At 39.8% G+C, this 27427-nt stretch overlaps 2 protein-coding genes across 3 annotated transcripts; both read left to right on the top strand.

The window, feature by feature from the left end:
- Positions 1-585: 585 nt before the first annotated feature.
- On the top strand, positions 586-26873 carry LOC108021722 (uncharacterized). Of its 2 annotated transcripts, XM_065862939.2 has the most exons (12): positions 586-924; positions 17247-18681; positions 19267-19439; positions 19714-19855; positions 20910-21083; positions 21613-21914; positions 21976-22131; positions 22479-22640; positions 22699-22870; positions 22935-23401; positions 23861-24024; positions 24858-26873. In XM_065862939.2, exon 2 carries the CDS (start codon positions 17556-17558, stop codon positions 17919-17921), a length of 366 nt encoding a protein of 121 aa, XP_065719011.2. In that variant the 5' UTR covers positions 586-924; positions 17247-17555; the 3' UTR covers positions 17922-18681; positions 19267-19439; positions 19714-19855; positions 20910-21083; positions 21613-21914; positions 21976-22131; positions 22479-22640; positions 22699-22870; positions 22935-23401; positions 23861-24024; positions 24858-26873. The 2 variants fall into 2 exon arrangements, with proteins under 2 accessions (XP_065719011.2, XP_065719010.2); XM_065862938.2 differs by lacking the exon at positions 586-924 and having other exon boundaries at positions 17924-18681.
- LOC136116878 (monocarboxylate transporter 12-like) lies at positions 18117-22890 on the top strand. Its single transcript, XM_065864451.2, has 8 exons — positions 18117-18681; positions 19267-19439; positions 19714-19855; positions 20910-21083; positions 21613-21914; positions 21976-22131; positions 22479-22640; positions 22699-22890. Exons 1-8 carry the CDS (start codon positions 18117-18119, stop codon positions 22888-22890), a joined length of 1866 nt encoding a protein of 621 aa, XP_065720523.1.
- Positions 26874-27427: the final 554 nt, after the last annotated feature.

The following is a 27427-nucleotide window of genomic DNA, read 5'->3' as shown; positions in this document are numbered from 1 at the left end:
GTGGTCGGTGGCTTTTGCGGAAGAGGAGCAGAGATTTTCGCTCAAACAATTTTTTACTATCCACCCACATTCTGTCTGGGGTGAACTAATAATCCATGAAATTTCAATTACAAGTCAAAAATTATACCCCTCGCTCTATCTTTATAGCACCGCCGCCTCTCTTTCTCTCTTCTCCAGCCATCTCTCTCTGGTGTAAGTTGTAATCATTGGGAGCTTTTTTGTTGTGCGGGAAAAACTCGGTTACTATATAGTTTTGCCGACAATTTGCAGAGTTTTCCAGTTTCGGTGAGGGGTTTTCCTTTTCCTTGGAAGGGGGGAGGGGGCCTGGAAAAAGCTCTCTCTTTGGGGGACTCTCTCCCTGTTTCGGAATCTCCTCAGAGAAACCTGCGCTCTTTGGACGTGTAACGCTGGTGCCGCTCACCTATTTGGCTATTTTGCATGGCTGTTGCTCCCAGAAGAAAGCTGCATCTCTTGAAAGACCGAAGAGAGAGTGGTGCGGCTTTGGGGGGTGGTGGTGGTGGTGCAGGTGGTGCTGGAGGCGCGGGTGGCTCTGCCGGTCCGGTCTCTTTGGCTGCCTAAAAGCGGATTCAGTTGAATTTCGACTGCCCGACCAGCCAGTCTCTCCCGCTTTTCTCGCCCGCTCGCGTCGGTCTTTTCTTTGTCGTCTCCGCATCTCCGCATTTTCCCAGTATCTCGGTATCTCAGTGTCTCAGTGCCTCCAGTGCCGACAGTTTTCCGCCGACGTCCAAAAAAATTGTCAAAATAATACAAAATACGGGAAAAAAGAAGGCAATACATGTAATAAATAAAAACCAGCCAAGAAAAGCCAACCGTGAAAATATAAATATAAATTCCTGGCGTCAACTGTCAACGGCAGCAGCATTTTCCAGCACAATGTTGTTCCTGGGCATTCGGCGATTTTAGGTTCGTTTTTCTTCTTTTTTGGGTGCCTCTTGGCATTGCTATTTTGCTATTTTGAATATTAAAAGCCAAGTGCGAGGACGGACATCAATAGCAATGACGCTGACAGTTTTCCCGACCCCGACTCCGTCGCTTTTCCTCGGCTTTTCCTTTGCCAGCGATTAAGACCAGGCAAAGTTGCTGGCCGTTGCCTGGCTACGTTTACAAGCCAAGAGTCGGGAGATGCCATGCATTATACATAAGCTCTGGTGAGAGGTTTGCACCGGGAAAAATATCACCAAAAATGTGTGGCATCTCATTGGCAGGTTTTCAGCCCACAAAAGCTGGCGAGCATGGTAGTTTGGTCGTCAAAAGTGTCAAATCAAGCATTCGAGCAGTAGTATTTGGGCTATTCAGTAATTTAATGGTTTAATGGTGCGTCATTAAAACGGTTTGGGTTATAACAACCTTGGCACATACTCTTCCTGGTTTGCAAAGAATAGAAAAAATATTAAGAAGCCCCATCTAATAAGTATCCGTAACGTATCATCATTTAAATTAGATCTGGAGAATGTCAAAGACATAGATAAAAATCGTAGGATTTTTGTTGTGCCCCTTTAAAAATCTTATTCTTTTGAAATATCCTAAAAAAGTTTTCTTTTATTTCCTGCCGTTGGTAAATTCCAAGATCTGATAATTCACCTCATATTATTTATAACCTTATCCTATATAAGAAGCCTATTCCTAAAGAATTTAAACCTATTCACTTTTAGTTTTGTTATAGAATGGGCAAAAGAGGATTACTAAATAAATCTATAAGATTTTTAATAACTAAGTGTAGTGTGTTAGCAACTATGGAGTGAACTTGGAGTTTTCAGGTTTTTTTTTAACGTGTGGGGAGAAATATGAGAAAGGTGGTTGAAGGGGCGAAGAAATGTTTGGAGTGGCGAAACCAAGCGAGAAAAGAGTAAAGTGCTAGTGGCTGCTGGTCTCCAACTAGATTAACTGTGAGCCGAGCTTTTATTTTTTGAGTCTTTATTATTAGCCGGGCAATCAGAGCCCGAGTCTCGCCTCCCTGGAAATTGGACACTTCTGCAGCACACGCACTCGTTATATATTAATGACATTTTCCCTGACAAATATTGAATCGATTGTAATGGTTTCTGGCAATGGTAATTGTAACTCGATGCGGTTAGTTAAGGGGTATCTGAATAATTGCGGTGGGCTTTGGTTTACCGGTTGTTGTTGATCAAGCGGAAATGTGAAACAGGTCGTATTCGGATTAGCCTGAATTGATTGAGATGGTGTCCAGATGGAGGAAAAATTCTATCTTCACTTAATTTATTCGCATATTCTATGAGAACAAGATATTTTTAGAATAATCCCAGAATAGATGAGAAATTCTGGAGCTCTTGTTATGCTCCTGAAATTGATTTGAAATTCAGCAGTACGCTTGAATTATGTCGGAGGCACTCGAGAATGAAAAGTTAGTTGGCAGGTGTTTAAATTTAACTTTCTTTGGCAACTAACCCAAACCAAACTTTAACAGTCAAATGCATACACAATGTTGCACACTTTCAGCACGAAAAGTTTTGTGCATTTTTATTTATTCATTAATGTGGTAAAAGGAAATTCAAAGAAGCGTATGTTCCGGTAATATTTAATATAAGTGAAAAATGGAACAGTTTTGTTAAAGTTGGATATTATGAAGTCTTTTTTAGTTGGAGGTTGCTACAATTATATTTCTTCTTTTAAAGATATAGCTCACAAATATTTTTAATTTATATAAAAGGCTTACAACAGAAATTACTTGTATTATTTAAAAGGGTGTTTCAATTCGTTCAATTGTTAGTGGCTGAAAAAATATTTTGCGAACAATACCGATTGTTTTTGTTATTTTTCGATCAAACAGCGCTAGATGGTCTCGGACCCACAGTTTTCCAATTTCGGTCAACAATAAAAACCGAAAATTGTTGAAAAGCCAGAGATTTGCCAGCTTTTCCACGGAATACCCAAAGAGAATTAACATCAAAGTTTACCCGGCACGAAGAGTGACAACATGACAATTACGCGAAAAACCCAACTAGAACCGCTGATACCAAATAAATGGTGAGGAAAACTTTGGCCCAGCCAAAGTGGCGGTGAAAAGCCCGACGGAGTTTCTTGAGTTTTCCGTGGCATACTTTCAGGCTAGCTTTTCTGGGCTGGCCCAGGGGAAAATCTGCGGCGAAAAGAGCTGGGAAAATTGCGGCCATGAATGACGGGAAATCAAGGTATCCAGCGGGTCGAGCCCAGCGTTTAGCGCAATTCTTTGGTTAATTTTTTATGTGATTACCCAGCAGGCAGCTGGCAGGCGGCAGCCTGTAATTGCATTTTAATATTGATGATATATTGATGCCGCGAGTTGCCAAATGGATGGATGTGTGTTCACTTCATTTATGAAATTTACATTTATTTCATTTAGTGACAGGCCACCTTTTCGGTTTTGATTAAAACGGTTCGCGGGTCACGAGCCATCCACCCAGCCAGTCTTCATTTGCATAGTTTGATTTCGCGATTGGCATTTGGCATTCCGGCGTTGAGTGTTGACACTGGACGTCAGCTGCGAAAACAAGCGAAAGGTGAGGTGTTTGTCGAAAATCAATTGAACGCTTAAGTGCCTGGACACTTCACACGAAAGTTTTTACTCGTCCGTGCTCTACACTTCAAAGCAAATATTTTTTAAAAAGTATGTTTACATTAAAATTATAAGGCTGTTCCTTGGAATAATTTAAAAAATTAAATTTATCTCTCCTAATAGTGCCATTAGGATAACATTTTCAAACTTTAAAAACTACTCTAAGGCTGTCTAAAAGTAGGCAACAATAAATATGTGCTTGGAAGGAGTGCTTATTTTACAGCATACTTTTAGAGAGCTTCCAAGGGGATTTTAAAAAACGTAGTGAGTTTTTTTTTAAGAACTTCTAAAATATATTAAATTCATTACAAATTGCGAATTTTTAACTAAGAATAAGAAAGTAAATGTATATTTTCAGGTATATTTCTATTTTAAAGTTTTTCTAATCTTTTTAAACCGCCAATCCGTTCGTTTTTTTTTGCGGAGTGAGCATTTCATTTCCATTTACAATATTACATTTGTGTCGAAGAAGTCGTGACAGGAAAGGACTCGTCCTGTCTCGACCCTTTTCCTGCTGAACTCCGCACAAAATTTTCCACTCCACCCCGCCCGCAGACAAATGCATTATTTTTGTTTTTCCCTTTGTTTTTCCTCCACTCGAATAACAAGTTCATTTCGAGTCCTGTAAACAATGGATTCCATCACAACAAAATTCGTATATGTCAATCCAAAGTATTTCGTTTCATTTTTGTCCTGCTGATTCTCCTCAAAAATTGTTTCAAACAATTTTGGGTTATGTGTGGGAAACCTTTTCCTGTTTGTTTACAATTGGCTTATCTCAGATTTGTCTATGGATTTCGATTACAGTGAAATGGATATTTTGCGAGGCTGCATCAACAGGACCTGGCAATTATTTATTGATTAGATAGACATTAAGATTTATCTTTCAAAAGGGCTGACAAAAAAACAGAAGGGACAAAAGCATATCAATAACCAAGGACTGACCTGATGCCCGAGCATTGAAACATTGTTTTTAGACCCTCCGAAAGTCATCAAGTTTAGGGCCCTGATCTTTCGGCAACAATTCCGAATCGGAAGCAATTTGCAAGTCGCCTTGCCTGGGAAAAGTTTTTAATTAGATGAGGAGTAATCGGCATAAAGTGTGAATAATTTGCATATTTCGGGAAAATTCACGAAACATTGAATAACTCTCGGCCAATTTAGTGACTTTAAAAGTTTTAAATTGTTCAGTGTATGCTAATGAAGACACTGGCTCGAGTTTTTTGCTCAATTCAGCGGAATTTCCCTGCTTTCAGTGGATTAACTTATGATTTTCCATCTTCGGCTTGATTATGATTAATTTTAAAGTTTGTAAAAATCGTTTTGGTGTTCAATTTCACACTGCATAATGGGGAGCTTTATTATTGATTGATTCATTAAACGCAAATCGTTGGGCTAATTAAACGAGAAAGGTTTAGAATAATTGAGTGTGCTTTGCATATTTTGGCATAAATTGATAAATAAATACCAATTCACTGATTTGGGATGGGGAGTTAAAGTTATTTTTAATTAAAATGGCATTTGCAATTTTAAAGTAAGAACAATATGGCTTTTTCAATTTTCTGTTGGGCTTTTCAAGCCTGCTCATTCATTACAAGAAGACAAATTGACACTTTCTTGGCTTGCCTTTTAGCCTAAACCCCTTGAAACTTTCCTATTTGCTCTTTTTATAACAAGTTCCGAAAAATTCTTTGGCTTTGCTCAAGTATTAATTCTCAACTTTCCTTAAAGTGCTCGAAGGAGCGGATTCCCTGCAGTGTTTAAACCAATTAGTTTGAATAATTTGCTGGCGCTTGTATCATTTATAACCCGAAAACTTCTTAATCAAGCCGCACAAACCACACAAGGGTTTCCCCGGGTTTCCCTTGGTTTCCCCCGACTTTATTTTCATTTCCCATGGTTTTCCATAGCATTGCTTAATTGTCCCTGGGTGCGTTTTCTTCGCTCTGCCTCTCTCTTTTTTTGATACACCCCTCCAGAATTTGATGGGGCTTAATCCCGAGCAGACTTTTGGGGCCCTGGGACCACTGGGAAGTGCATCTTATCTTAAGCACTGGCCAAAACGCATTGACAGCCACTTGATGCTGCGTTATTTTCCGTTTCTCCGTTTTTGGTCATGGCAGTTTATGGCTTGCAAATCCTTTGTGATTTAGTAGAGTGTCACCCCCTGGAAATCCCTCTCAGCTGTCACATAAACCGATTAAACTTTGAGCAGCTTATGCATTTTGTATCTGTCAGCTATCTCGTATCTGGCAAATGTGCAGCTCTAAGCAGGCTCCGCCGACAGCTCCTCTCGGATACCCCAAAATCATACGTATAAACACACATCGTTGACCATAAACTGCAAATTAGAGCTGGCTAAATATGAAGCACTATCGGATGAAATGGTATCAATTTCTAAGATTCATAGATATATCCAGAAAAAAGCCCTGGAATTGTTGCATTATTCTCATACATAAATCCACAATATATCCTAAATTCTCCGAAATTGTCTCAGAAACAGTAAGTTTTAATGCTTTTCCTTGAGTATTGCAATAATTGCCATCTCTATGTCATGGAATCCAAATATTTTCCTCTATACCTGTAAGCAAATTGGTTGCTAGATTTTCGATCGTTTCGAATGACACTCGTTTCAGATTCTGTTGCTTAATATTTTTGCAATTATCCCTGCCTTGATGGCTTCCTTTGCTTGGTATTTTTGTAGAATTTTACTCTTCCGCCTCGCAGGACCGCAAATAAACATGCACAACTTTTCCCAGCGATTTGTTTATTATTTCACAGTGCTCTTTGAAGCAACTCAATTCAACTCGTCTCCTTTGCCGTTCTTCCTGCTGTTCAAGGAGCAGAATAATTTTAAAGTAGAATAATAAAATAATGGGTATTACACATTTATTGTACAGTTTGAAAGGGAACAAAAGCCGTGAGAAACAGAGAAGAAAGTGGAACAGCTGTAAGGAATTCAAAGAAGTTGCTAATGTTGGGGCTTAAATGGAACTTTAGTGTGGATAACAGCCCTTGGAATGTTTTTGCTCGAATATAGTAGTACTTGTGTAGAGACAAAGGGCTTATCTTCTAATTGAAAATTATTAAATTGAATGGGTGGATAAAGTAAAGCGCTGGCAAGTGATCTTATCTAAACGAAACTTATTTCGGGATAGGTTTTTTAATAAATTATTTTGTTTTTGAATGAAAATTTAGAAATAAATATAAGGTATTTTGAAATTTTATAGCAAATATTTCTTATTGATATGAAAAAAAAATAATAATGTTTTCAGAAAATGAATTTTTGTAATTTTAGGTTTTATTGTGAGTCTGCACATTTCTTGCATTATAAATATTATTTTTTCTCTACAAAAATTTCTCTAAGTAAATGTCACGCCTTCTTTCCAAGTTCCATTTAAAACTACAGAGTAAAACCAACTTCGTGGCGCTATTTTAAACTTTTTCACTTTGTCTACATCAAATTTCCGTGATTATTTTTCCTTGAGCCTCGGTGCCATTCGCTTAATTTATTATTCAATTAAAGCTGCAAAAAGTAAACTTTAATCGCAGAGCAGTCATCAGCAAAAAGACCCCAAAAGACACTTACGTACAGGAACCCACACAGACAAAAGAACAAAATAATAAAAATAAATATGGGAAATCGTGTGCCAAGAAAATTGCAGCCAGCTTTTCGTTGCTTTTTCATGATGCTTTTTAGGTTTCCTCTCTGATTTTTCGTTGTTCGTGCCAAAGTTGTTGCAGCATTTTTTTTTGTAATCGATTAAAAGTGCATGTCAAACTGTGCGTGTGCTCGCATTTTTTTAATGGGCTGCTAAAAACAACAAAACACCAGTGCGGAGGAAATAATAAAATACAACAACAAGGATGAAAAATAAGCTCGGGCGCATTAACATGAAAATGTGCGATGAAACAGCAGCAGCAGCAACAACCACGAGGAGGAAAAATTTAAGTGCAGAAAACAAAAAAGAAAGAAAATAACAGATGAGAAGAAAAGCGAAAAAATATGACAAAATTTACGAGCATCGTCCCTCATATTTGTACATACCAGACTCTCGCTATAAGCCTTGTATAGGCACCCCCCCTCCCTCGAGATCCGAAACAATATCTGCCAGAATATTAGCATAGGTTTAGAATAAGGGACTTAAAACCTTAAATTCTTTTTATTTAAATGTATTTATATGTATTTTATTTTGATAATATTTTAGGTGTACTTTAGTTTTAGATCCTCAAACTAGATTTCTGTGGATATTACAAATATCCGAGGCTTATTTAATGGTGCCTAAAAGTATGCATCAATATATTCTGAAGTCTCCGATCCGATAGATTCAATCCTAGTGACAACCTTCATTTTCCAGTGCATACTTTTAGACACCCTGAGTGATTTTCTATAGAAATTTATGTTGTAAGCGATCGTAACTCCAAAACGGTATTTTCCAAAACTGCTTTCTACTTTTTTGACCTCATCTGTGTATCCCCTAACACCCGCTCCACTTCCCGCCGACAACTTTGGTGACGCTTCCTCGTGTGGCTTGTTTTTAGTGCTTTGGCACGTAATGGGGTCGTTCCACAAGCCCGTCCTGCTGCCGCCCCCCCTGTCGGCATGCCACGCCCCCCTTTTACCCACAATCGCCTTTTGTGTGGCGCCCGTTGTTGTCGTTGTTGTTGTTTGCATGCCGCCTGGTTTTCTTTGGGACTCCTCCAAAAACTCATCGCTTGCCACTTGTGTGCCATATGACGATGATGAGATGAGCGCCAAGTTGAGTTGAGTTTAGCAGGGGCTGAGCCACGAGCCCAGCTCCCCAAACTAACTGATATGCATGGGCTGGAAAAACACTTAAAAAAACAGGAAACCAACAAAAAAAGGGAAATAATATCATTAAATGCTAAGGACTGAACTAAACCAATAATAAATCCGCAAAGATAAGATTTGGATATACCACAGATGCATCTGTGTGTGGCAAAAATGTTGATGTTTACTTGAAGCTATAAAGTGACAATTTTCACAAACCAAATTTGGTTTTTTCTTTTGTCATAAAAAAGGTTAATTAAATTAAATTTTTTTTTTATAAAGTCCGATTTCTAAACCTTTATGATATGCTAGATTGATTTTATCTTTAAAGTTTTTCTTTTTTTTTATGAGTGTATTCTTAGTGCTTCATGAAAGTTGGTTTCAGAAAATTAAATTACTCATCACGTTATGATAGGTAAGGAATTTTCATAAGGCTTTTTCATCAAAACAGTAATAAAAAATGCATCGTAGATATATTTTACAAAAGTTCAGAGTATGGGGGTGCTGCAAAAATCACTATTCTTTTAAAATACCTCAAAAAGGTGAATGCAGTGAGAAAAAGATCATAGTCCTTCGGAAAGAACTCATTTTCATACGGTTGAAAATTTATTAATGCATACCCTTAGGCGCCCTTTTAAGAAATTTCTAACCGTACTGATTTTTGTGGCACCCCACCCTTGTAAATGTTCCTAAATTTTTTTAGTCAAGACAATTTCCCCCATTTCCGCCCAGTGGACTTTAGGACTAGGTGGCGCAAGACTTACGGCTCCCTTCCTTTTCCCCCGCGAACTGTCCGCACTTATCACTTGATGATGATGCCAACTCGGAGTCAAGTCTGCTCGGTTGGTTGGTTGGTTGGCTGGATGGATGGATGGATGGATGGATGGTTTGGTTTTGGTGTGGAGCCAGGGCGGCACTTGCCTCTGTTTGATGTGATCTGAAGGACCGATTAACGGCATTCAAGGGCCTCAGAACGAAGTCCTTTAGCCGACTACTCCGACTCTACCGACTCCTCCGTCCTTGGCTAACTGCTAACTGCTGCTGGCAGATTTGTGGAAACCACGAAAGCAAATTACGTTGACGACGAGCATCATTTTCCACTTTATTGAATTACCCCCAAAAAGCGGTAAATATGGGGGCAGGATGTGTGCTGGATTTTCCGTTGGTTTTTGGCCCTGTCCGCAGGACAACGACAGATAAACAGAATTTCAATTTAAAATAATTTTGTATATTTTCCCTGGCAATTTCTCCGGTGGTTCTGCTGGCTTGGCATAATTTTCTTCTTTCTTGGGAGGCAATGTCTTCACTTTGGCCCAGACATAAAGAAGTTATCAGCATGGCGTTTATGGTTTTAGCTTCAGGGGGGGTGACAGTTTCCCCGGGGGGCGGATTTACCCCTCCTCACCCCCTTCTAAGCCGCCTGTCAGTCAGAGAGTGAGTTTTCCCCGATGCCTTTCATTAGCCGAACGACTGTCAGTCGCTTTGTTTAACTTTTTGTTAGCCCGTTTGCCTGGGTGTCTGTTTGTTTTTTTGTCACAATTTTGATGAGCCCATCACCTACACAAAACTGGGTGGTCTCCTCCGCGTATAAAAGCTTGAAGAGTTATATATATATGCGTGCGTTTGTATATAATCATCATTGTTATGCGCATTCCAGGCACTTTCGCTAGACACTAACAACTAACAACTTTTGGCGGACAGTGGAAACGATCTGGGGGCTTGGATTTGGGTCTGCGAAAATTCCCGAAATGAAATCAACGGAGAGCCAGGAAAGTTGGGTGATTTGATTTGCAATATTAATAAAATACGAAAGTGCAGAGTCTCAAATTAAGAAAGTTGGGCCATTGGATTAGAAATTGGGGGGACACAGAGCTGCTCTTCAAATCGTTATGTGGGACATTTTGTCTATCACTTTAAATTGAGAACAACAATTTGGAAATAAATCGAGACATTTAGCTTTAAAAGGTTTTCAAATGTTTTAAAGTTAAAGCGAAAGTGAAAATTATAAAATTGTAAGCTCTATTGCAGGGTTATATAATATAGGATACAATCAAGAACTAACTTAGTCTTATAAAAAGTTAACTTAAAACTACCTAAGCCTTACTCTAAGAACTACTTTAGCTTTGCTGGAATAATGCCTATTGTTGCCCATATTGAATTTCCGATAAATTGGAGCCACTGTGCCTTGTCAGCCGCATTTCGTTACCCAGTGGGCGCCATTCAAGCTGCGTGCTTAAAAGAGCATTGCCCGCCGGCATTATGTTTTGTGTCAGCACTAAAAGACGGTGGCGGCGGGAAAAGGGGGTGAAAGTGGGTGAAAGGGGGCGGAAAGGGCTGTTCCGGGGACTGCACGTACTTTTGTGGGTTAGCAGGCCTTTCATCCTGGCTGCTCCGCTTTCTGCCATCGCTCTAAGTTGGCCATGTTGACTATGTCATTTGCTAATTTAGCACAAACTGTTTGAGTCTACTTGGCCTAGCCACACTGGTTCAACTTGCATTTGCCAAAAGGTCAACAAAGATTGGAGGGGACACATCTCGGACACACATCCAGATCCACATCCTCATCCACATCCTCATTCATTGCAGACGAACATTAATTAAGCAGGCCAGCGATGGATGGCAAACAGCTAAAAGGATGTCACTCATGGCACAATGCCGTCCAGCCGAATAATAACAAAAAAAAAAGCCATTCATAATTCCAAAGCTCTTGTACTTAATGGATTTTCCACTTTTATGTGTTGCATCTACACAGGTAAAAAAGTATTAGGTTCCATTTTAAATTGTCAAATTTAATTTGTATTAAAATAAACGTATCATATAAATAAATGTTAACATGTAATTTTTGTTTGTAAGTGAATATCGAACATCAATTATAAGCTCTAATAGTTTTTATCAGTGTAGTTATTTTTGAGCTTTTGTCGCTTAGTATTTTTAGTCGAAGCGAAATCAATTTGTAAAATTTTGCAAAAATTCTCTCGACAAGATTGATGAGGTTTCTGTGGGTTTTGGGGAGGGTGGTGGTGCTCCCATTTTTGTGGCTGCCATTGTGCCCCGGGGAGAAACCGAATCTGAAACTCGCTGGCAGCTCTATCAAGGCCCTAATGGCGAGATGTCTGGCTCGGATCCAGACCCCATACTCCATACCATCGATGAGCTGACAGAGACTAACGCTCGCTCGTCACACACGTTGACACATTGTTAGTCAAACAAAAGATTTCGCATGCTAATTCGATTCCCCGGACTAACACAAACACATATTTGGGCTAAGACCCCATTTTTTTATATTTTATTTTCTCTTTCCTTTTATTTTTGGGAAGCCCAGAAGCCAATAATAAAAATGTTTATGTGGGTCTCTGGGCTCGGAAGCTGTCGCCTTTCTATACAGAGGGAATATCAATTGGTGTTGTATTAGGAACAAACTTTTGGTAAGAATAATATTCACTTAATTTTTTTTTTAATTTTGGGTATCTTAAAGATATATTGACTCTATTCATGTTCGGCTTTTTGTTGGTAACATTTTAGTGCTACTCTCTAAACCTCCTTTAATTTTATATAAGCCACTAGGGTCTTGAAACCACTTCTTAGATTGGATAAGCAGGTCTTTCGAATTTTATTGCATACTTTTAGACACCTCTATAAATCATTTGAAAACTAGTGATTGACTCTTCTTTGGTTTCAAGACTTTTATCTATACCTATTTGATAAAAAATTTTGGTAATATCGCTAGTGTTGGTGTCGGATCCCACACAAAGATCAACGTTTTTTTTCCAGTGCAGTCTTAGCCTAAGCGCTGATGTTGATAAAGCAAGGCGCACGACACAGGAAATTTGTTGCGAATTTCTCTCCGCTCGCCGGAATGCCTTGTAATTTTCATTGTTTTTAGGCCGGGCCGAAACGAGATGAGACGATGCTTGACTTCCGCCTTGAGTTCATCCCTTTTCCTTGGCACGCGAGCTGGAAGGAAGTGTCGTTTTTCAGCTAAGAAGGTCTTAACTTTTCCCTTTATGATGCGGCTCACGCCTGCCAACAAAAAAAACCGGAGAGAAAATCACAAACCACCGAGCCACAATTTCCGATTTTTTGGTGCGGTTAATTTCTGAGGTCTCAGCGCGGTTGGCATTAAAAATGTATATCGGGAATAATATTAATTTTAATGTCTGGCTGCCGCTAACGGCGAACCTAATTATGCCCGTGATAGGATTTTTGAGTTGGGTTCACAGCTCGTTGGGCACTTGATCCTCCGATAGGGATGAACCCTTCCTAACCAGATTATTTACGGCCACCCTTTAAAATTGGCTTATTGGGGACACATTTTAATGCCGTGTTCGGTTCAATTCCTAATTTGGCTGAGAACATAAATCCATTAGCCGACACTGCAGAGCACTTGGGTATAAAATATGCGAAAACTTGCAGACAGCGCAAGAAATGGTCAAGTTGAAAACTTTTCCCTCCTTTTTTTGGGCAGTCTGCAAACTAAATGAAAAAGTATTAATATATCCCTTTGCCGCTGGCTGCATGGCAAATGATTTTGCCCTGGGGATTTCCTAAATTTCTTAGCATTTCGCATACCCACAGCCACACAAAGAAAGCGTTTATATAAATACGTGTGTATACAGCTTGTAAGTTTCGAAAGGAGCCAACAAAAAGACATCAAAATTCGTACCCTTTTCGGGAGAGGCGGCCAAATAAAAGTTGTAAATGCATATGGCAAAAAAATAGAAAGAAGTCGGCGTGTTCTGGCAAACAATTTCGATACAGTTCACAAACTTGTTCGAACTGAAAATGGAACTTATCTCCTGGTAAACAACTCGATCTCGTTTGTTGTCTGCAAAAGTTTGAATTGTTCAATCGGAAAAACGAGAGGCCAAGAAAAGTTCTCCATCATTGTAAGGTATTTTGCAAATTCAAACAGTTACAGTAACATTTTTTAAAAATAAACCACTATTGTTTTTAAGACAAGTCTATTTAATGGTAAAATAATAAAAGTATTCTTCCCTGATAAACCCTGTTTATTGAAAAGGATTTGAAGGATTATGAGGAAAACCATTGAACTTCACCTGCACCGATAAATAACTTTTAATCCCAGTTGAAAAGCATTGCATTTTAAATACCAAACTTTAGCCACCGCAAAAGCTCTTGACGGAACTCCTGCTGTTTTGGCCACAAGAAGAAAACTGTAATTGGAACATGGCCACCACAAAGCTGCCTCCGTTTTATTATCTTCGCTTCTCGGTCCGCGCATTTTATTTACTTTTATTTTTACTTTTATGCAAGGGTGCTGATGGTGTTTATGTTGTTGCCACTGGATGTTGCCGCTGTTCGCATATTGTCGTGTGTTTATTACAATGCAAAGTGCAGAAAAAAAGCAAACTAAAATGTGAAACCCCAAGGCAATATGATACCCATTATCTGCAAGTTGGGGGCGACAAACTCGAACCGCGGTGAAAAACGTTAGCGAGAAAAGTTTAAATAAATTTTATGTGGCTGGGCCATCGCTTCTCACCCTTTTTTATTTTCGCCTTTTTGTTGCGGCTCGCTGATGCTGGCGCATATGTTTAATCAGCAAAGTAAACCGACCCCAGAATGACCCGGCATCCAGTTAAATCTCACCTTCTCGCCGCCCACTGCGCCACGCCCCCAGCAAATAAAAGTTGGCCTTTTTTGACACAACCGCACAGACACACAGCGGCAGTTTTTGGTCTGGTGCTGGGGTTACAGTGCGTTTAAATGGTGTAATACAACTTTTAGGATAATCTCACGAATTTAATCGGGAGTTTATTGAAATCACTAGTTATGGTGTCCAAAAGTATGCCACAAAATGTTGTTATATTAAAAATTCTTATTTTTACTGCATACTTTTAGGAACCATTCTCAGGGGTGGCATTCAAATGCCCTGATATCTTCTGTTCTATAATTATTTCCTGTAAGTAAACAAAAATCTGCAAATTCAAATCGATTATTACTAAATTCGTATTCTCTCTAACCGAAATATATTTCATAATAAATATAATTACCAAAATAATATGCAAATGAAATTCGATATCAAATGCAGAACTTACAAAGACTTGCTCATATATGCTAATTGGATCATATAAAATCATTTCCCATTTTAATTGAAACTAGCAGGCTTCAATTTTCAGTTGATTGCACTCACTTGCTGTATCTTTCTTTATATGAAATACATAAATATGAAATTTAGTATCACTTCAATTTACATATATAAACACAGTTAATTTGCTAATCCGTTTGAGGCAAGCCCAATTATTAATCAATCAACTTAGGCAATAAACTATTTAATTAATTTAATCAAGCCATTTCAGCCTTATTAAAAGGTAATCCGCACTGCCGGCTGTCAGATGTCGGTCATACAGTTCCGAAACGGACTGCATAATTTTGACTGCAGCATAAAGTTGGTAAAGTCAATGACCAGTTAAGTCAACACTTTGCCTGCCTGCTGGTGTAAAAATTCTGGGGAGATGAGATGGTCTATATTGAAAACCCGGCCATCATCGCCGGGCTCTCACATTTTAATATTACATTTTAAAGAACATAAAACTGCTGACACGACCGAGTCATATTTGCGTCCATGTGGCAGAAGCATATTTAAGGATTTTATTGCAACGCACCAGTGCAGCAACAAAGGAAAGCCCAAAATGCTGTGAAAAGTCCGACACCGCACAAAGAAAAGAAAAGTGGGAAAAAACATTTTCTTTTTTAAAATTTGTATACTGAAAAAAAGGGCTCACTTGTTATTATAGTAAATACTATACCATTAGGAGAATGGTAAAAATTATTATTACACTTATAATATAGGATATAATGGGACTTATAAAGTATCTGAAACATTTAATAAAAACTAAAACTAAATTTATTGTTTCTAAAATTCACCCACTCTTATTTTTTCGTGTACCCAAGAAGTGTTACGGCGGATAACATAGGATATCGTTATGTATGGCCTGTTTGCTCTTTGCTACAATGTTGTTAAATTTTATGTTTCCACAGGTAATAGTCGTGGAGTCTTTCCAGGGAAACTCTATTCACCTCCCACAACCCACAGCCCACCTGCTGAGCTCCTTGCAGCCGGTTTTTTGATTGATGTTGCTCCTTTTCCTCGACTTCCTTTCCTCGGAAATGCTTCCGCTTTCCCCACAATCAATTTAAATGCGCCTCTGTGCATTGTGGGGCTAAATGCGAAATGCGAAAATACTCGTTGGCCAAATCGCTGTGTGCGATGCAGCCATAAAACTGGATAACTGGGCCATATGCTGCTGCACAAACTTTTCCCGATGCAAAATGATGCAAGTTTCGCTTTCTGTGCTTTTGTTTTCCCAAGCTCCCCCACGTTTCCTTGTTTTCCACCAGATCATTTATCATTTTTATAGCCCCTCAATGGGACATTGGACTAATCTAACTGATACCATCGCTCCTTAATGGAGAAATAGTCAAACGATAAAGACATAAATCAATCAAGTTCTTGGGAAAATCGAGAGACGTGCGGACTTGATGTTCCACTGCAGCTTTTGGCCAGGCTACAAAAATAAGTCAAAGTCATTTTGTAATTTGGCAAAAAATCATTACTTTTTAGATGAAACATTGCTCGAGCTCTGAAAGGTAGAAACTGTAGTTTATTTTTCCCAAAGAGCCTCCGTACTTTAAGCTTTGTACATTCAAATATCTTACTTGACATACTTGATGAAGGTCCTTTCAAAGTTACTTTTTCGACCTAACCAGGTCGGAAATTGTCACAGGAAATTATCTTGTCAAAAAGTTAAGAACGTTATAATTAAAATCTGCAAATTACATTAATCCCTATCTAATTTTCCAAAGCTTATCCTTTATTTCCCCATTTGTTGCCAAAGCACCACTTAATAATCGTTTTTTAAGTAAGGCAATAAATACACGAATAATAAATTTACTACATATCTCGACATATTGGCTGACACTGATAAGGGTCCTCGATGAGCAAAGCTGACCAAATACTAATATCGTTGCCCTTACAAAGAGTATTTTAGCACTTCAGCCATGAGCTACTAAATATATTTATTTCAAATATTTGACAGACAAATTCGCTTTGCACACAGACACATTCCTAGTTCAGTAAACGAACATTAAAATGTAGAACATTTTTCCAGGCCAAATATGAACACATTAAGTTGAAAATTCCTCGCAAAAAGGGACACATTCTTCGAGCAACTTACCGTTTAAATCCATCGAGGATATTAAATAATTTAGAAAATGCAAATAAAATATGATGGGATAAATGTGTTATACGAAGTGCCAGTCGCAATTTGCCCTAATTCTTCTGCCACAGTGACCGCAAAGTTTTCGCCCATCAAAGTTTCTGTGTGCCACGCCCCCTTTTGGCCCACTGCCGCCCACTCGACTAACATGGCTGGCAGGCAATTGAAATACACGCAATTGAACAACAAATTGAATTATGCATTGCATATGCTTCTTGTTTTGTGTGCTGGTGTAGAGTAAACAAATTGATTTTGATTTGATTTATTTATCGACTCCCGTTGGTTCTCTTTTTTTATACGCTCCCACATCCTCTGTTTCTATCTCTGTATCGCCATGTGCTTGTTTTTGGATTTTAGAAAAACTGAAAAAAATATTTGGTAAAAATATTTATGTGATATGTGATGATTTAATTTTTAAACATGAATAAAATTACATTATCAGATATTACACAAATTTTAAAGTATGTCTAAAAGTATGCAACAAAATGTGTTTCTTCCATAAAACTTCGTAAAAATGTGGCTGCCTACTTTTAGACACCTTTTCAAATAATTTTCAATTCCTTATAAAATTGCTTTTTAATGTTTTCCCAAAATATAATATTCAAATTGTAATTTTTTATGCTTTCATTTTTTCCAGTGGCGGAACACAATTTTGCGCTTGGCTAGCAAATGTTCGAGATGGACCCAAATGGATTCAGCGGGACGCAGGCGGCGGCAGCTGCCTAGAAATCCTGGAGTGCTCTACTCCATCGACACCGAAACTGAAACCCCCAACCTAAAACCAAAACCAAAACCAAAACCGAAACCGAAACCGAAACCGAGACCCCAAACTCGGAAAATAATGTGCTGCAGGAGTGGGCATTATTGAAGTTGACAACACTTCGGCAGACCGGGCTGAAAGCACAGGGTTAAAAGCAATCTCTCTTGGGGCAGCCGGAGGAGAACAATGGTCATCCAGTGCACATGTGATTGCAACTGCAGTGATAGTAGAGATAACCGGAGCATAATATCCTGCCTGCTCCCGGGTCGCAGTCAGCCGTACAAGTTCGGAGCCTCGTTCGGTGGCGATGATATGGAGCAGAGGATACCGTACTACCGCCGCCTATCGAATACCTCATCGGCGCTCTATGGCAGCTGTCCCCAGTTGTTGCCCAGTAGCAGTAGCACCACCAACCATCATTCCTGGCTGAGGATCCCCAAGAATCCCCAGGAGAATCCCTCGGAGAATCCCCAAGAGAACCCACGGCAGTACTCGAGTCTGGTGAGGCCCAAGCAACGCAGTCCCGTGCTGTGCAACAAATGTGCCCTGTGACGAAGATACAATCTGAGCTGTGAGCATCCCAAGGAAGCCACCGGGAAGCCGGGCAACACCGCCCAACAAAAACCGGACAAAGAGTCGTCATCGAACCATCGTTACTTGTGCCACGAGTGTCGTTTCAATAATCAGCCGCTGGCCTGGTGGGTCTCATGTCCCCGGCTCTCTTATTTACCCGCTGAGCAAACGAAAATGCAGTCCACTGCCACGCCCACCCGTCACTGCCACGGTGGGGGAGTGGGAGTAGGTGGTGCCCCCCAAACCACCGGCACACCACCCACTCTGCCCCGATTTCCCAGCAAACGGCATTGTGACAATTTCGGCAGCTACGCCACATTGCCCACCATTGAGCAGCAGTTGACCATGCCAATGATGCCCCACTGCAGTCGACACGGTGGTGGTGCTGCTGCGGTAGTGGGTGGTGCTGGGGGGGCGGGTCCCGGTGTAATGCCCGCCCCACCACCGCCGCGCTATGCGAATCCCAATTTGAATGGCTGCTGCTACATGTACAATCCCATGCCCGCCGCCCATCAGAGCCATCACCTTCAGCACGGCCAGCATGGTCAGCATGGCCTGCACCACCCCCAGCTGCCCCACCATCAGCATCAGCACCACCACCAGAATCAGCACCACCCCCACCAGTACGCCCCGCAATATTGCCTCTGCGATAATTGGTACCATCAGCCAGCGCCGCCGCAGCAACAGCACCACCAACAAAGGACCAAGAATCAGATGGCCAACGGCGGCTGCTATTTTGGTAAGTACTCTCATGGAAAATGTAAAGCAAGAAGCCATAAATTAGGTTCTAATTGAAAAAAGGAGAGCACTCTCTTCGGTGGAAATTTATTTGGTGAGGGGGGACCAAAAGCCAGTACTTAGGAACTCTTAAAAGTCCTGCACGAGCTCTAAGATTTTAAATTTTTGAAGGGACACCAATTTTAAAAGAATTTTGGGGAAATAATCTAAGCGCGTCCTAAATTTTCCTTAAAAAATCAATCTAGGCTATAAGCATATCAGTGAGATGTCACTAGGGTTTCAAAATCACTTTTAAATGTCAGGTGTCTAAAAGTATGCAGTGACTAAGGGATAGTCGCCTTAATGAATAAATTCATTGCCATTCTGAGCTCAACATAGTGTGGTGCATACTTTTAGACATAAAAATAACATTTTAAAGTGATTCTAAAAAACTAGTGATTTTGTCTCATCCAGCATATATGTTTAAAGAAGGTCACTGATTTGTAATAGAAACCAATTCTTTGGACAATTTCACTCTCGTGTACCGCGGTAAACCAGCCAATTTGTCCGTCATTAAATCACCTGTCAATTGTTTTTCATTGCCCAGGCTACGAGGCGAGTCATCATCCCAATCTGCATGCCACGCCCCCCCATCCCAGCCATATAACTGACGAGGAGGACTCGGCGTTTCCCGGACTGGCCGATCGAGAGTTCCACCTGCTGCACCGGAATATTCCGGCACTGCGACGAACCGGAGTAGATACCACACGCATTAGACAGGTGAGGAATATATCAGAAAGAATGGCTATCTCACAGGACCTGTCAAGCAATAATTGCCAGCCTTTGTTCTGATACTTGTACACTAAAAAAAAAGTATCAATTATTATCACAACTATATATAAAGACGTATAAAAAATCCTATGTGGTGACGACATAGCTGATGTTTCGAAATCCCTTATACAAATCTCAAAAAAACGAAATATTTATTTTACTTGAATATTAATTAATCATTATAAATACCCTCAACCTATACTTTTTTCCTGTTCAATTGCAGTACTTTTACCCCGACGGCGGCTGGGGCTGGATCATCTGTGGCGTGTCCTTTCTGGTCCACATCCTGACCACCGGGCTGCAGCTGAGCTACGGCCTTTTGTGGTTCTATGCCGTCCAGTATTTGCATAATACCAGTGGCATAGGTAAGTCATGGAAAAAAGGGGGTCCGGACAGGTAGAGTCGTTTGGCAAGGCAAGGTCCTTAATAGGAATGTGTAATCACAGTCATCGCAGCCTGTTGTTATCTGTCGGTCATTTTCTTGTTTTCCCTGCACATTTGTGGTGTTTTCAGTTTTCTGTTTTCTGTTTCGAGACCCCCCATCGAGTAATCAAAATGTTTGCCACTCTGTTTGTGCTGGAAATGCAAATGTTTGTGAATAATACATGTTTGTAGGTGTGGACTTTTGCATAAATTAAATTTGCACTTGACAGTGCGGACATAATTTAAGAATAGTGTGAATATTGTGTATTGCCAAAAGTGTTTACCAGTTTAGAGCCGACCATAAATCGTAAAAATAAAGTGTTAATATTGTGCCAGCGTGTGGAGTTCGTATTTCATTGCGATTCCTTTGTTTGTTTGCATATTTTAAGATTATAACAATATTTTGCTTTCCAATTAATTGGCTTTGTGTTTGTATCTGTATTTATAGCAGCGAAGGTTAGATATTGCTTAGATATATATATTATAAATGGGTCTACGGTGTCATCGGAAGATAAATTACATATTGCTTTATTTTGGGTATTTATTGTTTCGCTAATCTTTAAGCTGACGTACATGTTTCTCGGCTACATCTGATAACGCAATAAATATTTAGATGACAATTTACACAATTTGTACTGACTTCGGTTGTCATGTTTAAAACTCTTTACACGTGTTTTATTGTGGCCATTAATTCAGCAAACGACATTCTGTTATTAGGACTACAATTTGTTTAAAATTTCAATTAATAGTTACTTGTAGCAATGCATGTGCATACGTCAAAAACCATTAATGAATTAAATTGACTTATACACATTTTAGTCTGGGCAGCATTCCCTTTAAATGAGGTCCCCTAAAATTCTTGCTTTAAGACATTTTGAAATATTAACACCCAGCAACACACCTTCTCGCATAGGCCTAATGACCTTCGTCAAGTTGACTTTGCCGCTTTTGGAATATTATAACATTATCACTCAAGAGCTTAATTTCTCCTTACAGAACTGCTGGGCGCTTTGAGCTGGTCAGTTTCCATGGTGGCCACATCGTTTGTGGTGTCCCTCTGTCGCAAGCGCTCCATCCGCCTCCTGTCCATCGTGGGCGGCCTGGTGATGCCCCTGGGCATACTGTTCACCTCATTTGCCACGGAATTTGGCCAGGTTGTTTTCAGTTATGGTGCGTACAGTATGGTGATTATATAAATAAATAACCTGCCAGATGCCAGTCAGCCGGCACCGGAAGTTGCTTATCATTTGCACCCAAGCACTGGAAGAAAACTAACTTTTCCAATTCCAAATGAAATACTTTAATCGGGAATAACATATTTTTGGTCCTCTTCCACACACCAATGATTCCGGATTTAGAAGCAGTTTAAATACAATTTTAAGAACTGTATAAGCCAAGCTTCAAATTTCAGACTTTATTGTGATTGTGTGAGCTTTGACACCTAGAAAATGAATCATTTGGCACTTTAAAATTAAGTGTAATGATCTTAAACATAATAAAATTAAATTTATTTGCCGAGCTCTGAACTAGGACTATAGTTATTTCACTAACTAATCTGTCTAATAGTATGCAACAGTATATTGTGAGTACATTCCCATTTTTACTGCCTACTTTTAGACACCTTTACTGAAATAACTATAATATACCCGTAAAACTTTCTCACAATGTACTCAAAACACCATTCAAAACACTTCCCCAGGCATCGTCTTCGGAGTGGGGGTCGCCATGGTGCGGGAGGCCTCCACCGTGATGCTGGGCAATTACTTTAAGCGGCGCCGTCAATTCGTCGAAATGGTGGCCATGTCCGGCGAGGGAGTTGGCATCGCTTTGTTCTCCGTCATCCTGAAGGAGGGCGTGGGCAAGGCGGGCTGGCGCCTGGGCCTCCAGATTGTCGCTGCCCTGACGGCACTCAGCTTTTTCATGGGTCTAATGTACCGACCCGCCTCCCTGTATCACCCACAGCGCCGGGCCATCCAGCATCTCAAAAATCAGCGCAAAAAGGTGGGAAGCCGTGTTGTGCGAAAGTTTTGGTTTTAATTTCCGACCCGACCCCATTTTCCAGATGAGGGAGAAGAAGCCGATTCTCAGCCAGGAGGTGGAGAGCAAGCCGAGATACTTATTCCTGGACATATCATCACTGAAGTCGGTGACTGTTAAAATTTTACTCATGACCTCCAGCGTGGCCTCCTTTGGCATTTATACACCCATGTTCCTAATGGTGAGTGCTTTTCCCCATTTATCTTATTTATCTTTTTGGGACTTGCTTTATCTTACCTAATTGCATTAGGCTAAAAGCATTTTATGAACTGTTACCTAATTTTTCAATATCATAATCTTGGTTTTTATATTATTCAAAAAATGTCAGTAATTTGAAGTAATATAACTTATAAAGGTCTCTAAAGGTATGCTATAAAAAATGTTGTCATTCGAAATGAACTCATCGTTTTAAATAATCGCACACTTTTGGACACCTTTTTATGTGATTTAGATCCCTAGTGTTTTCTGTTTGCATCCGCTAATATTTACATATTTTATTTACACCATTTATAATCTACTTTTTTACAGGCTCTCAATGCCGCCGAGCAGGGCTCTGATGTGCAGGAGTTGGTTCTTTTGCAAACATTTCTAGGAATTTCCATGGCCCTGGGTGTGGTCATAGCTGGAGCTTTGCTTAGACGTTGCTTTGTGATCAGGCACTTTGTGATCAATACGAAAATTGTCACACAGGTGGGCCAAATATTGAAAAGAAATCCCTGAACAGTACTTAATTGAATTTTACCCCCAGCTGTTCTTATCAATTGTGGCCCTGGCCATCCTATTTCTGTCCTTTGTCATGGGTTATACAGGCCTTTGTATACTAAGCTGGTTGTATGGCATTGGCCTGGGCGGTTTTCAATACTCCCTGAAGATTTTAGCACTCGAACGCATTAAGCTGAAACACTTCTCGAAGGCTTGGGGTGAGTCCGGGGCACTTTGAATACTTAAAATGTGGATTAAACTTTGGGTCCTGAACTTCCGCAGGCTTTATTCGGGGAGTCGAGTCAGTTCCTGTGCTGATAAGCGTTCCACTCACCTCGTTTCTGAACGATTACTCCCTTAAATACGGTCGAGCGGGCTATTACATATGCTCGGCGGCGGCTGCCATCTCGGGAATTATAATATTTTTCATAAGTGAGCCGCAGCAGCAGCAGCAGCAGTTGCAACATCATTATCAGCAGCGAAATGGCCATTTGCCGACTCCCATGCTGATGCGCCACTCCTCCGCCCGCCAGCCCCGCCCCCATTTGCCGATGGACTACGGATATGGGGAGTACCCCGCCCCGCCCGACCTCCTCAGCCGGAGCTGCATTAGTCTCAATCAAATGGAGCCCTATCTGCAGACCAACTTCTGCCAAAGGCACATGTTGCAGCAGCAACAGCAGCAGCAGCAACACTCCCACCTGCAGCAGTTGGCCTGTCACAATCTCGATTTGCAGCAGCAGCACCAGGTAATGTCTCACTGGGAGAAATAATCGTAACAAGACTTACAATATATATATATTTAACAAAAATCTAAAAACAAAATTCTCTAGGATGTTAAAATCACTTAAATATAAGTCTAAAAGTATGCAATAAAAAAGAAAGTCGTCTTACTAATCGGACTTTCGAATTCAAGATATTTTGTTTTAAAATGAACATTCTATCTATTGTAAAATTGGTTAATTTAACTAAGCACTAGTCTAAAAGTATGCAATAAAACACAAAAGCCGTCTTATAGAATGAGTTCAACGGTTTCTGTACTGAAATAATAATAATAATTGTATTGCATACTTTTAGACACCTTTATACTTTACATCCGTTTTTCTTACCATCTATTCATTAAATATTTATAACTATTTTACTTGCAATATCCCATCCCTGTTAAGGGCCTACAAATATTTGATTTCTAATATTTTTTCACCGTTTAGGGACGTGGAGCCTACCAACTGGGCCAAGGGAGCATTGGAGCCAAGATGGGCAAGCGACTGCAGCGGAGTCTGTCCTTCATCCAGCAGCACAGCAACTGCTGCGATGGGCAAATGTACTGCAGCTGGCACAGCACCTACGAACTGGGCTGTCACAAGAGCAACAAGTGAGTAAAATAGATGGAAAGGGACTCCCACTCCTAATCACACCGGTGTGTGCAGTGAACCGGCTCCCTTTATATGCAATTGAATGGCAAATCAAAGTTCAGTTGGAAATTGTCTGACAATTTTACAAGTTAAGTAGCTATCGACAGCTTACATTGAATAAATGGGTAAAAGTCAAAGGGATTACAAATGCGCAGGGAAAATATTAAATCGAAGGTAGCGATACACAGTTGCCACAGGAATATCGCATGGGCTATCATGATGGCACAATTGCATCTGATGCATTTTAAAGACCTCAAAAAGCATTTGTTACAGTAATTTATACTGATCTTTCTCATTTTTGCGAGTTTAACGAGAATCCATTAAATAACCCATTATCAGAATTATCAGGGCCTTACATTTTTAAATTTATCTGAGAAGATGAAAGGAAAATACTACCATGAGTTACAAGTATTATTAATAATTGAAATGTTTGAATATTTTCGTTTTTAAATATGTGTGGTTTTTATTCTTACTCAAAAATACTACGGCTTATCGTTTCAAAAGTGAAGTAGCCAAAACGGAAGCCCACATCTCAATTGAATCGAAAACCAATTAAGAGATTTCCCGCCGAACCCAACAATCATTGGCAATCAGGCTAGAAGCCCTAGGAAGACAATCAATTTGGCGGCATCCTTCGCTGCTCATGCTGGCCGCAAATTTGCCATTTTGCCAATTTGCCACTTTGGCATTTACGATGCTGGGATACTGAGATACCCCCATACCATTTTACCGCATGCCGAAAACTGTGTTGACACACCGCCTAAACCCTGGAAATTGACTTGTCTTTTTGCAGGAACCCCGGATCGGCGGACCAGCAGCCATTGATATGCACCTGCAGCAGTCCGAACAGGAACCCAGTCACCTATGGAACACACGGCCCACCTGGACCCCATGGACCACCCAGCTCCACCCGCAGTCGCAGTGTTCCGGAGGGTTTATCCACGATGTCGCAGCAGTGTAACTGTCGTCAGGCTGCTGCCACTTTTCCGGCCCCCACGCGGGAGTTCATCTACGTGCCGCACGCCTATGCCTCCCTGCAAAGAACCCCCCATCGCCACAGCCAGGGGGCGGGTTCGGGGTCGGCATTGCGAAACAATCCACAATGCCGCCTGAAACGATCCCAGTCCCTCTGCCGACCCACTGCCGTTCAGTTTGTGGAGCAAATCACCACGTCCGTGTAAGAAAGTCGTGGGTGTGACAAGGGCACTCGGAAAAAAGTGTAACGAAAGGCAGAAATATGTTTAACAGAATTTTAGGTCAAGTCCCTAACTGAAAATCTCTATGTTCGAAAACAATATGCTTCAGAAAAAAAGTCTTCGTTTATAGGGTAACTCTATGGAAGAGTCAAAATAAATCGTAGCATACCTTTAGACACCTTTTCTAAATGATTACATATCTAACAATTTTATTCCTAACTCATTCAATTTATAGAAATATTTTTTTAAGAATTTGGTTTCCATTTTCAACAATTTTATTTGAAATGTTTATTGTTATAAATGTTTCATTACCTAAAATCACATTTCTAACTGCTGTAAATTTTTATTTCTCTAGAGATTTCCCAAATTTCATTACCCCTTTGTTCCGAGTGTAGTACAAAGCACAAAAACAACGCAGAAAATCGAAGAGGCCCCGCAACAATTGGGTCCTATAAAACTTATAATTTTGGTATGTTGGTCCCACACACACACACGACTACGTGAACCGCATCCACAATTTGCCAGATCTCTTCTAGTCTTTTGTCGTAGCTCTATTAGAAATGTAAACTTAAAAACTCCAACCGAATGAAGTCGAAAGTGTAACTGAAATCCCACAACACCCAAACAAAAAACGAAACTCGATGAATTTTTCACAGGAAATCCACATTAAACTTTTACACACACGCATGCACTAAGCTAGGATGAAAATTTTACTCATTAGCATATTAATATATTATAGAGATTACAGACAGACGAAAAAGCTTTATCTTTGTCTCAAGCAAAAAGTATTCAACTTGTGGCCAGTGCATAAATATTTATGAGATAATTCAATTGGGCAGAGAACAGACGCAAACTGAAAACAAACAAACTTCTTAAATGGTCCATTTTATAACGTGCATACAATTTAACCACCGAAAACCGAAAACCGATTACCGATATATACTCGTACATGTAGACAGAGGAGAATGCGTATATGGACATGAAGTCGATCCAATTAAACGACTCTTTACCCCGGGGACAAGGCTGAGCTGTCCTGAGTGCCGAGTTTTTCGTGTCGGCCAAGTACTTTATTTTTCAATAACAATTATATATTGCATAATTAAGAGGCGTTTAATGGAGGACAACAGAAAGAGGCGAGCGAAATGTCGATGGAAATGAAAATAAAAATTACATTGGCCTTATTTTCCAATCGAAATGAGGCATATGAAAAAATAATTATTGCCATATGATAGCCTGAATTAATTGAGAACTTCGTTTCGGACATAACAAACGTTTTGTAATGGAAGTATGGAATTTTATTGGGCTGAGATTTTTGGGTGTTCAAGGTTATAAATATGTTTATATTTATGACCATCAGTTCTCTCACATTTATTTTCATTTTGATTGCAAGGCATCTAAAGTAATCCCCAGTAAATTACAAATATATGGCCTATGAAAAACAAAAGAAATACCCCACAAAGCCAATTTGTATATCATTAGTAATTCATTCCAATAAAGATCTGAATTTGTAAAAGAGCCAGGTACATAATCAGCTAAATAACAAGTCACATTACAACCAATTAAAAAAACAGTTCGATGAAGCCATGATACAGCAAACAAAATAAAGAAAGGGCCAGCTGCAAATAAACAAATATTTGAAAAGCTTAAAAAAGGCAAATAAACAAGAAAGGACAGCATAATAACGCAGGAGTGATTGTCAGCGGGGGAAAACTTTCATAAAGTGAATATTAAAATAAACTAGTAAAATGGCAATCGAAAAATAAACAAAACCGGCAAAATGCCAAACAAATTTAAACAATATGTTAAAGGAAAACCCAATACAAATGGCTAACAAAACGGACAGCCAATTTATAAAAATTTACGAACAAATCGAATGGAAATACATTTACTAAAGACCACAAAAGAAGTAAAACGAATTTTCCGCATCTCACCTCCTTTGTGTATAAATTTCCATTGAAAATCTTTATAATGCACGAACAAAAGGACTTAAGTCAAAACCAACTGCCAAGAAACGCAATAAAGAAACGTTTGCATATGTTTAAATGAGTCCATAAAAGTCTTGGAGAAATTCTTCGCTCCCTTAAGGTCATTAAAATAAATTAGATATATATAACTTTCGACTCCAACTCCTTTTTCGCCAATTGTGTTCAGCGAAAACGAAACACTT

This window comes from Drosophila suzukii, chromosome 2L, assembly GCF_043229965.1.
Source record: "Drosophila suzukii chromosome 2L, CBGP_Dsuzu_IsoJpt1.0, whole genome shotgun sequence".
Lineage (NCBI taxonomy): Eukaryota > Metazoa > Arthropoda > Insecta > Diptera > Drosophilidae > Drosophila > Drosophila suzukii.
This window is presented reverse-complemented; position numbering and strand designations above follow the sequence as displayed.